The following is a 9,557-nucleotide window of genomic DNA, read 5'->3' as shown; positions in this document are numbered from 1 at the left end:
TCCCCTCCCTCCCTCCCTCCCTCCCTCCCTCCCTCCCTCCCTCCCTCCTCCTCCCTCCCTCCCTCCCTCCCTCCCTCCCTCCCTCCCTCCCTCCCTCCCTCCCTCCCTCCCTCCCTCTCTCTCTTCCTCTCTGTCCTCATCGACTTACACGTCCTCTTGCAGGTAGCCAAGTGTAAGTATGCCGTGAGCATGGAGCAAACGATCGCTGAAATCGCTGCAATCTTTGGCACGGACTGGATTCAGGTCACAATTTACGGCGCTACTCCTCCTCTACCCTTCCTCTCTGCTGCGTCCTGCTTCCTCGTTTTCCTCCCTTCTTATCTCTCTTCCTTCCCCTCCTTCCTCCCCTTCTTCCCTTCCACACTACCTCCTCCTCCTCCTCCTCCTCCTCCTCCTCCTCCTCTCCCCTCTCCTACTCACGTTTTGATACTTCAGATCTTCAATCTCAACGCCATGACCAGCCCTGACATCATCCTCTTCCGCCATCAAGTGCTCAACGTCGGTCATCTCTACTCCGTCGCTGTCGGGGACTCGCTCGACAGCATTGCCCGCCGCTTCGGAACTTCTCCGCGCAGCATCATGTTCCTCAACTACGAGCTGGGCGAACTGAATGTGAGAGGCAGGAGGAGGAGGAGGAGGACAAGGGAAGAGGATAAGGAGGTGGAAGAGGACTAGGTGGAGGAGAGCAGAGGATAAGGAAGAGGAGAAGGAGGAGAAGGGCAGAGAAGGAAGAGGACTGGGAGAAGGAGGAGGAGGACTACGAGGACGAGGGTAACGCGAGGGGCAGAGGAGTGGGGAAGGTGAGGGGAGATTGACTTGACGTGAAACGATGGCAGTCGACGAACATCACGGTAGGAAATGAGATCTGTATCATCGCCAATTCTTGCTTCGGGGAGATTCAGAGCTTCTGGGATCAGAACCCCAAGGTCATACGCCTTCCCTTCCTCTTGCTCCCTGCTCACCCCTCTTCTACCTTGCTGCTGCCCTTCCACTGCTCCTGCTCCTGCTCCTGCTCCTCCCCTTAACTGCCCCTTCCACTGCCCCTGCCCCTGCCCCTGCCCCATTACTCCGTTATTCCTTGCTTGCTTCTCCTTCTGTTTCAAGTCACAACTGGTCTGCTGACATGGTATGCAGCCGGATCAAAGCTTAGAGCGATGGTATGCGGATGTCATGGCTGCGTATAACGAGCTGAGAAGAGCCAAGGTAAATGACAAGCGCGAGAGGAGGAGGAGGAGGAGGTGGTGGTGGTGGTGGTGGTGGAGGCGGCGGGGATGGTTGGAGGAGGGAGGAGGGAGAGAGTGGAGGAGTAGGTGGAGTTGGTGGGGGGAGGAAGTTGAGGAAGATGAGGAGGAGGGAGGGAGGGAGGGAGGAAGGACGAGGACGAGGACGAGGACGAGGAGACTTTTTTCGTAAGTTTGTGACCTTTGTGCTAGGCTGCTGCACTCGCTTCTAGCGGAGCATTGCCACCGGTGTGATGAGTAGCAGAGAAATCGATTGGAGGAGGCGGGAGGAGAGCGGAAGAGGAGGAACGAGTAGGTTTGAAGGTGTAGAATATGTTCAACTCATGTGAAGTAAACATGCAGAAATGTAGAACTATCCCATTTGTGCCTGTTTGCTCCATCTCCTTCTACTACTCCTGCTCCTGCTCCTTCAACTTCAACTTCTCCTTCTCCTGCTCCTGCTCCTGCTCCTTCTCCTGCTCCTGCTCCTGCTCCTGCTCCTGCTCCTGCTCCTTCACATTGATATACATTTCCTCGTGACACGATCTTCCTGACCTCCCTCCCTGATGTCTCTTTTCCCTCTCCCCACCCTCTCCTCTGCTCCCTCTCTCTCACTCTCCTCCTCTCCTCCTGCCCCCTCTCTCACCCTCCTGCCCTCTCCCTGCTTCCTCTCGCCCTCCTTCCCTCTCTGTCTCGCGCTCTCCCTCTCTCTAGAACCTCCATAGGACGGACACAAGTTTATCAAAAGGAAAATTTACAGGAAGAGGACGAAGGAGGAAAAATCTCAGTTGGCTTCCTTGACCTTCAACTGCTCGCGGTACATGGCACCGGAAACATCTGTCGCGAGCTGGAGGCAGAGTCAGGGACAAGTCAGCATGGCGTCGCCGCCAACTCACAATCTTCTTCCTGAGCTCTTCGTCCCTCTCCATCCTTTCCCGCGCCTCCCTGCCATGGCAACCAGGTGAGCGACCGCGCCCCCCTCCCTCCCTCCTCCCTCACGAGTTCAGCCTTTTGGTCTGTTCAGCAGGGCTCATGTCATCCGTCTCCTGCGACGCGAAGCCGATGGCTCCTACAACCCCGCCGATGAGGACGAGAGGGATGATCACCAGAGCGATGGGCATGGGAGCTGCGGACCACATCAGCGGTGTCATGCACGAATCACTCCATCTTCATCTTGATGTACAGCATCTCCTCCTACACTTAACCCTCGTCCTCATCATCCACTACCTCACCACCTCCCGTCTCGTTTTAGATGTTCTCCTGACTCATCTTGTCGTCTCGATGCTAAACAGAAAAGCTCTCTCCTTCCCTCCCTCTGATCATGCTTGTTACTCCCACTTCTTTCTCCTTCCTGTCTTCTTCATCATGCTCCTCCCCTCCCCTCCCCTCCCCTCCCCTCCTCCTCCTCCCCTCCCTCGTCATCATTTTCTGTCATTTCGGCTTCCCAAGGGTTGAACCCCAACCAAAAACCTCCCCAGACATGTACCCCCACCTAAATATCACCCTACCCATATCAAAAGTTCATTGATGGACTACCCACCCTTCATATCTATTTACCCCATCATTGATATGAAAGTACCCACGTCGTATACCATAAATCTTGGTTATTGGCCCCACCTCACCCCATCACTCAAACTTATTTACTACCCCTACCTACTCTACACAAATACCCACCCACCCAGACAATGTAAAGAGCCCATGGCTACCCCTACCTACTACTGTCATTTGTCCCCGTCGAGTCACCACCTATAGACTAAAAGTGTTTTAACAAGACCATTAAAATGTTTTATTAGACTATTGACTATCAATTTTGTACAGATCATTTTATATAAATGAAATGTTTGAGTCTGCCACAATATATATGTGTTATCAGGTAAATATATAATCTGTACCAGAGTAAATGCCAATAATGAGTTTTAAGCACCCCATAAATTTCAACCCTTGCTCGTAAAGTTGAAATCATGAGAGTCGATTACAGCCATTCGTGAAAGATTTCAAAATTAAAACGATGTTGGGTGCGGGTTTTGAAATGGCGTCGACACGGCGCGCGTGAGGAGGGGAAGTCAGGAAGAGAGGAGGAGGGGAACAACGAGGATAAGAGCGAAAACAAGCAGGATGAGGTAAGATTCTGACTCTGCGCCGGGTTCTGAAGTGATGTTGTCGACGCTCTCTGGTTGTTTCCATGGGGGACATTTTGTGGACCACAATTGGGCGATAGGATGAACCTCACGATAGCTCCCTACCATTGTGTCTCCCGATAAGATCTTCATTTCAAAGTCGCACATTAGTTGTTTGCCTGTCTTAAGACATCATGTTGACCTGTTTCATCACGTTGCCATGTGCCATTGCAACTCCGCTTGCGTTAAGGGTCCTTTCATTGAAATGTGAATCAAGAACTTGACGTTCGATCTCATGTCTCCCTCATGAAAAATGATGTCTCTGTATCATGCCGTGGCTGCAGCCCTGATGCCTGCCATGGACTCTTGCCAATGGAGTTGTCTGTGCCCGCGTTCCTTGCAACGGAAGCTCTGCCAGAGGACGAGCAGTGGAGTGTTGTGGTGTTGCTGTTGGAGGATTTTCATGTTGATTATGCTGATGTAATACCATGCATTCTATCAGGTGCTCATGGGTTTTTGCTGCTCACCATTCGAATACTGCGCCTTGACTTGCAGAACACCATCACAGTTGAAGGGAAGTGGAGGGGATAGCGAAAGGTTATACCACACACTTGATGGCGGCTTCCTGAGCATGGGTGTTCAGGACGAGGAATATTGTTTCGTTGCATTGACGGGAGGTGACGATGGGCCAATGCTGTACACGAGAGGTTCCATACCGCCTCGCTGCCTTGTGGCCCCCTGACGGAGGATTTCTTGGCAGCAGGAGAGCAAGCGCGGGGGCCTGATGCCGGAAAAGAGGGATCGGTGAGATGCAAGCTCTGTCTCTTCATCTCTTCATCATGCGTGCAGGCAGTTTGCCACCATCCAAATGCCTCTGTCTCCAGCGCATCCGCAAAGAGTCTTGGTGCGGCCTCCCTCGGCTTCTGGGTTGTTGGATGGTTCTGAAACTGTTGTTTGCAGCGAAACCAACAGTATCAGGAGCACGGGTTCATCTCAGAACATCAGCTGGCAAACTTGAAGTATCCGTGTGACGGTCGTTGTCGCCGTTCCTAACCTGAGCACAGCTCCAAGTACCAGGACTTCGAACAAAATGAGCTTTACGCTCGCAACAACTATCAAGAACGGGGGATTTATCCTGCTGCTGTTGGGGAGGTCAGGAAGGTAGATCGTGTTGGGTGACTAGGGAACCATCTGACGTGCACTGCGTGCCTTGATAGCCTGCGCAAGCTCCTCCAGGCTCGAAGCCCTTCTCTCCGTACAATGACGGCAGGCATGTGCTGGAACAAAAGATGCAGCGTTACGCGCAGAATGATATCGGCAGTAACGGTGTTCGTCGTCCCTTGATGTTCGGGAGCGAGGGAGCGAACCAGCAACATCATCATAACTCGCCTTACCGAGGAACGGCCCCGCCGGGCTGCCCCGGGCAGGGCCCGTCAGTGGGGGGGATGCAGATGAGGAACGAGCAGTTTGGAGTTCCGTCATCAAGCATGGACGGGTGAAGTCTGATGGACAACCTTGCTGTGGTGGCGAGTGACTGGGTGTGAGCAGGGACGGAGACCTAGACATCAGCTCGGAGGATGTAAGCTCTCCTGCCTCTGACGCTGTTCCTCTCTTGCCCTGATGCATGCCTGTCATGAACAGGAGCGAAGCAGATTGAGCCAACAAGCCAAGCCCAGACCAGCGTTCGTGCCTCCTCTGCCGCTCAAACAGAAGGTAGTACTGGAGTGCCAGGAGGGAGAAGAGCTTCCAGTCTCCTCATACCATGTTGATTTCAGGGGATAGAAGGACAGTTCGGATCCGGTTCTACCTAGCCAACTGCCTTGTAACGTCTTAGGCTTGTTTGCCAAAATAACAAGATTGTGGCCATATTCTCAACATTGCCAGGGTGTCACACGGCCAGTGACGGCCCGGCTCCCAGTTCGGACCACTGACCACTAGGGCCCGGGAAGCCGCTCAGGCCCGGACCGGCCGCGCGTCCGATCGCCGGGCCGCGCTGACTGTCACGGCAAGTCCCGGCGGGCCGCGGGTCTGCCACCCGGGCCCCGGTGAGTACTAGTGAATCGCCGGGCCCTGTCAGTCACTCTCCGGCGGGCCCGGGGCTGTAGGGCCAGCGACTGAGGGTGGGGTGAAACATGGGGAGGACTAGGGGTAGTGGAGTTGAGGGGGATGAGACAGTGGCTCTTGGCAATGATGGCGCGAGGAGCGAAGGGATGGGCGGGGCCTCTGCTGCTGATGGCGGCAGGTGTCGCATGCCTGTACGTGGGAACCAGCATGTATCGGTCGAGGGTGCAGAGAGCTGCTCTCTTCTATGCTGAAGTCGAACGCCCTAGGGGGATGTTGGTGGAGGTGTGTAAGAATCCTACACACGACATCATGTTTGTGTATGAGATGAACGAGTCCCGTTGTGTTGGAGGAGCCTTGTTCTCCTCCCTGCGATGCAAGAGTTGAATGTGAACCCAGACTCGCACCCGCTCGCCTGTCTCTGCTGCGACTCCATGCTCCTGCCCTTTGCTCCAGCTCCCTGACCTCTCCGTGCTTGAACCAGGAGTTGACGAGACCGACTTTGCTGGTTAGAAATTTCGCACTGGAACCCTTCATGGCGGCAGCTGCTACTTCAAGTTCTTCGTCTCCTCCTGCCGCGGCAGGCAAGGCGCCTTCATCCTCCGGCTCCCCCGCGCAGGTACAGATGGAGTACTTGCAGCATGCAGCGACGGATCAAGCATGCTGCTGGTCACGAATGACATGCTTCATCGTCAGGCATCATCATCTCAGCCGGCCAGCACAGGAGTGTTCCCTCCAGACGGTAATGCGGATCAGGACCAGAAGCAGGCCGCGAGCAAGAACGAGGTTTGTTCCAAGAGCCTGCAGGCTGGTTGGGTGACGACAGTGACAGAGCAAGGCTGAGGAGGAGGGTGTGTTCCCTCCCGGCGTCGACGACGATGAGGGCAAAAGTGACAAGGTTCGATCGTCTTGGACGATGAGCCCTGCTGGACTGAAAGACCTCTCCTCCCTTCACCCCAGGACAAGCAAGCTGATGCAAGCAAGGGCCAAACCTCTGGTCCTGTCCTGCCGCCCTCGCAGAAGCTGCTGCAAGCGTGCGGGGTAAGAGGACCAGCTCGTCTGTCCGAGACTGAGGACGTCGCAGGCCAGGGCGTGTGCTGCGGGAAGAGGATGCGACAACAGGAAGGTGAGGACTGTTGGCCGTGAGGTCGGAAGGAGGTGAAGGAGGTTCGTTCCAGTTCTTCAGCTGCCTGCGAGTCCGGCAGTCTCAGCTGCGGCGGATCATCTGGTTAAAGAAGCGTGCTCTCCGCGCCTCTGCCGTGGGTGCTCGGCTGCCCCACATGCTCACCTCCTCCGAGGGTATCCTGGGCTCGCTGCCTGTGATTGATGAGAGCAACGGAGGTGGGAGCGCCTGCTATTTGGAGGGGGGGGGGAGGGGGGGGGGGGAAGGAGCAACCGAGCTCAACAAGCCTGTTCAGGACCCTTGGCTGACCTTCCCGACGCTCCTCTGAACCCCATGGAGAACCTTCCAGCTGAGAACTATCCGGCCTCCGGCATGCTCGGCAGCTATCCGGTGGTAGAAGCTTCGTCAGGACCACTAGGTGACTTGGCGGAGTACTCCTCCCCTCTGCACTCAAGTCCCTGCCCCTGCCCCTGCCCCTGCCCCTGCCCCTGCCCCTGCTCTGTTCCAGTCTCTATCCCCTTGCCCCCTCCTCCCACCCTCTTCCCTGCCTCCCTCGTTGGGTGTTACATGACCCGACTTTGCAAGGTGCCTATCCCGTGGTGGAAGTGAGCGGAGGACCTCTCTCCACTCTCCCTGCAGGTTTGCTTCCTCTGCTTTGTCCTTCAACCTCACGCTGCTCCTCTTCGTAGACAACTCAGCAGAAACCTGTGGCGCTGCCTCTTGCAACGAGGACGGGTGTGCGGACGAGGCCTTCTATGCATGCATGCACCAGCTGTATGCTCGTCGGTACGGGATGGCACAAGCTGTTCGTCGTGTCTAGAGGCATGTAGATGTAGAAAGCGCGGTTCTTCGCTGTGAAGAAACTTGCAACATGTACATCGTGCCTGCTCTCTCACAGCAGTTCAGATTGTTGTGTTCAACACTTGTACTCACACCACAACAAGTTGAGGTCTCACAGGAGAAGAAACTCAAACACATCAGTTACGTCATTCTCATGTCCAACAGCTCCTGTTCACCTATCCGTCTCTCCCCCGTCTGCTGCGAAGGCATCGAGGCACAACCAAGCACGTGCGCAAGCTAGAAGCAGAAAAACACGAACGAGGCGACGAGTATCAGGGAGCTAAGAGAAATCTTGATCTGGCGATCCTGCCTGGAGCAGGAAGGAGAGAAGATAGAAATAGCTCACTACCAAGCACAAACCCACGATCACTGCGATCAACAGAGTGAAGGGATTCAAGCCAAGCCTCAGCTTCCAGATCGACATGCTGTATTTGTTTGTCGCTCTCCGTGTCTTTAAGAGTTGGTAGCGGTTACAAGTGGATACGAGGAAAGTAATGTAGCCGAAGGTCCTGCTGCTGTCTAGGATTCTCCGTCTCAAATGCTCCCAGCCTTTGGAATTTCCCGATAGCAAATATGAATGATCAAGTCAACTTCACTTGAAAGCTTAAATCTGTCTTCCTCGTTGTTGTCTTGCTCTTGCTCTTGCTGCTCTTCTTCTTCTTCTTCTTCTTCTGCTCCTCCGCTTCACTTCGGCATTGCCGCGTCACCCCAGCGTTCGATGGAATTGAACCACCCCCCGGATCATTAATACCCCTACCAATGAACACCCCACCCATTATTATCTAAATTTATCATTATATTATAACGGGTCATATACTACCCCCACCCTACCTCTAAATTCACCGATAGAGGACACAAAGCAGTGACGGTTACGATTAACGTTATATTGTTTAACGGCCCTCGGAACGGCTCTGCGAAGGGACATGGCATAAATGGCGAACGAGTTGGAGGAGGAGACAAGCAGGAGGCGGAGGGCGACGATGGCGCAGTCCATGGCCTCCGTTTCTTCTCTCATCCTGATCGCAATGAAGGTGAGAAGGGCAGAGGGGAGGAGAGTGGAAGGGAGGAAGGGAGAGTAGGTGGAACTTGTTTCCTGACCTCTGTCTGCATGCTGTGGTGTTATGTTTTTCTGGTAGTCCTGACCTTGTCTTGGTATGGTTCTTGTGTTCAAGTTCTCTATTCTCTCTCCTCTTTGCGCTCTGTCTCCTTCCCTCCCCCGTCCTCCATCCCCTGAAGCTGACTCTCTCGGGATCCTGAGAGGAATTCTTTCAGTGCGGTAACCAATCCTTTGTTGAGTTGGTTTACCGATTAGGACATAGATCTTGTCGCCCTATGTAACTCATGTTTGAACTAACAACCATGTATAGATCATGCTCATCTGCCAGTACTCCATGTTCCCTTCCTCGTTCTCTTCACTTGCTGGCAAGGGTGTCTCACTTCTACAATCGTCGAGGTATGCCTACACACTCCCCTGCATTCCTCTCTCCTCTCCTCCCCTCCTCTCCTATCCCCTCCTCTCCTCCTCTCCCCTCCCCTCCCCTCCTCTCCTCTCCTCTCCTCTCCTCCCCTCGTCTCCCCTCGTCTCCCCTCGTCTCCTCTCCTCTCCTCCTCTCCGCTCCCCTCCTCTCCTCTCCTCGAGCGCAATCACGACAATCAAGCACATCAATCAACACTTACGTCTCGCTTCTTTCCGCATCGGTAACAATGAGTCTTGGAGGCGAAGACAGAAGCACTGGATCTCCTATCAGCATCTCCTTCCTCCTGCTTCTCTTTCCCTCTACACCTCTACCTCTATTCCCTCCTCCCCTCTCCTTCCCAGTACTTCTCCCCTCCCTTGCTCTCCCCTCTCTCTTTTCTTTTCGACTTACTTGCACAGGGGACAAGTCCAGTCTCCAGGCCTACTCCGATCCTCCTGGTCCCGCCTGTCCTCCCGGTCCCTCCGATCCTCGCGGGTCCCTCCGATCCTCCCGGTCCCTCCTGTCCTCCCGGTCCCTCCTGTCCTCCCGGTCCCTCCGATCCTCCCGGTCCCTTCGCTCACGTGCATGTTCATCTTTGTCTTGGCGCTTGTCAGAACTCTCCGACTTCTTTTGTTGCGCCAGAAAAGTCTCAAGGAACGAGCCGTCATTGCGAAATTGATTGAAAGAATCCACTCCTGCTAACACACACAGATTTACAAAGCTCGACAGATTTTGCCCA

The 9,557-nt window shown here is 54.6% G+C and overlaps 4 protein-coding genes across 4 annotated transcripts in view; 3 read left to right on the top strand and 1 right to left on the bottom strand.

The window, feature by feature from the left end:
• Positions 1-1,475, top strand: part of GUITHDRAFT_148849 (hypothetical protein) — a gene marked incomplete at both ends in the record, with an annotated part of 3,848 nt that extends 2,373 nt beyond the window's left edge. Inside the window, 5 exons of the mRNA XM_005819021.1 lie at positions 163-243; positions 436-612; positions 837-926; positions 1,135-1,203; positions 1,434-1,475. Of these exons, the coding sequence (XP_005819078.1) occupies positions 163-243; positions 436-612; positions 837-926; positions 1,135-1,203; positions 1,434-1,475 (459 nt within the window). The remainder of the gene's footprint in view (positions 1-162; positions 244-435; positions 613-836; positions 927-1,134; positions 1,204-1,433) is intronic.
• A 529-nt stretch (positions 1,476-2,004) lies between these two features.
• Positions 2,005-2,371, bottom strand: GUITHDRAFT_121724 (hypothetical protein; the record flags this gene model as incomplete). The annotated part of the gene is made up of 3 exons (XM_005819020.1): positions 2,005-2,067; positions 2,117-2,165; positions 2,220-2,371. 3 exons carry the CDS (start codon positions 2,369-2,371, stop codon positions 2,005-2,007), a joined length of 264 nt encoding a protein of 87 aa, XP_005819077.1.
• Positions 2,372-5,510: 3,139 nt separating this feature from the next.
• On the top strand, positions 5,511-7,415 carry GUITHDRAFT_156415 (hypothetical protein). The gene is made up of 10 exons (XM_005819019.1): positions 5,511-5,683; positions 5,883-6,017; positions 6,095-6,184; positions 6,231-6,296; positions 6,359-6,439; positions 6,483-6,524; positions 6,577-6,739; positions 6,817-6,939; positions 7,107-7,160; positions 7,211-7,415. The coding sequence occupies exons 1-10, from the start codon at positions 5,525-5,527 to the stop codon at positions 7,339-7,341; spliced, it is 1,044 nt and encodes a 347-aa protein (XP_005819076.1). The 5' UTR covers positions 5,511-5,524; the 3' UTR covers positions 7,342-7,415.
• An 859-nt stretch (positions 7,416-8,274) lies between these two features.
• Positions 8,275-9,557, top strand: part of GUITHDRAFT_166763 (hypothetical protein) — a gene marked incomplete at its 3' end in the record, with an annotated part of 3,089 nt that continues 1,806 nt past the window's right edge. Inside the window, exons 1-2 of the mRNA XM_005819018.1 lie at positions 8,275-8,392; positions 8,729-8,814. Of these exons, the coding sequence (XP_005819075.1) occupies positions 8,294-8,392; positions 8,729-8,814 (185 nt within the window). The 5' untranslated portion in view covers positions 8,275-8,293. The remainder of the gene's footprint in view (positions 8,393-8,728; positions 8,815-9,557) is intronic.

This window comes from Guillardia theta (assembly GCF_000315625.1).
Source record: "Guillardia theta CCMP2712 unplaced genomic scaffold GUITHscaffold_249, whole genome shotgun sequence".
Lineage (NCBI taxonomy): Eukaryota > Cryptophyceae > Pyrenomonadales > Geminigeraceae > Guillardia > Guillardia theta.
This window is presented reverse-complemented; position numbering and strand designations above follow the sequence as displayed.

Bases quoted from the DNA above. Each gene is read 5' to 3' on its own strand.
- GUITHDRAFT_156415 (XM_005819019.1), top strand. From the start codon at position 5,525: ATGATGGCGCGAGGAGCGAAGGGATGGGCGGGGCCTCTGCTGCTGATG. The intron at 6,440-6,482 runs GTAAGAGGACCA...AGGACGTCGCAG, and splicing joins AGCTGCTGCAAGCGTGCGGG to GCCAGGGCGTGTGCTGCGGG. The intron at 6,525-6,576 runs GTGAGGACTGTT...GGTTCGTTCCAG, and splicing joins GAGGATGCGACAACAGGAAG to TTCTTCAGCTGCCTGCGAGT.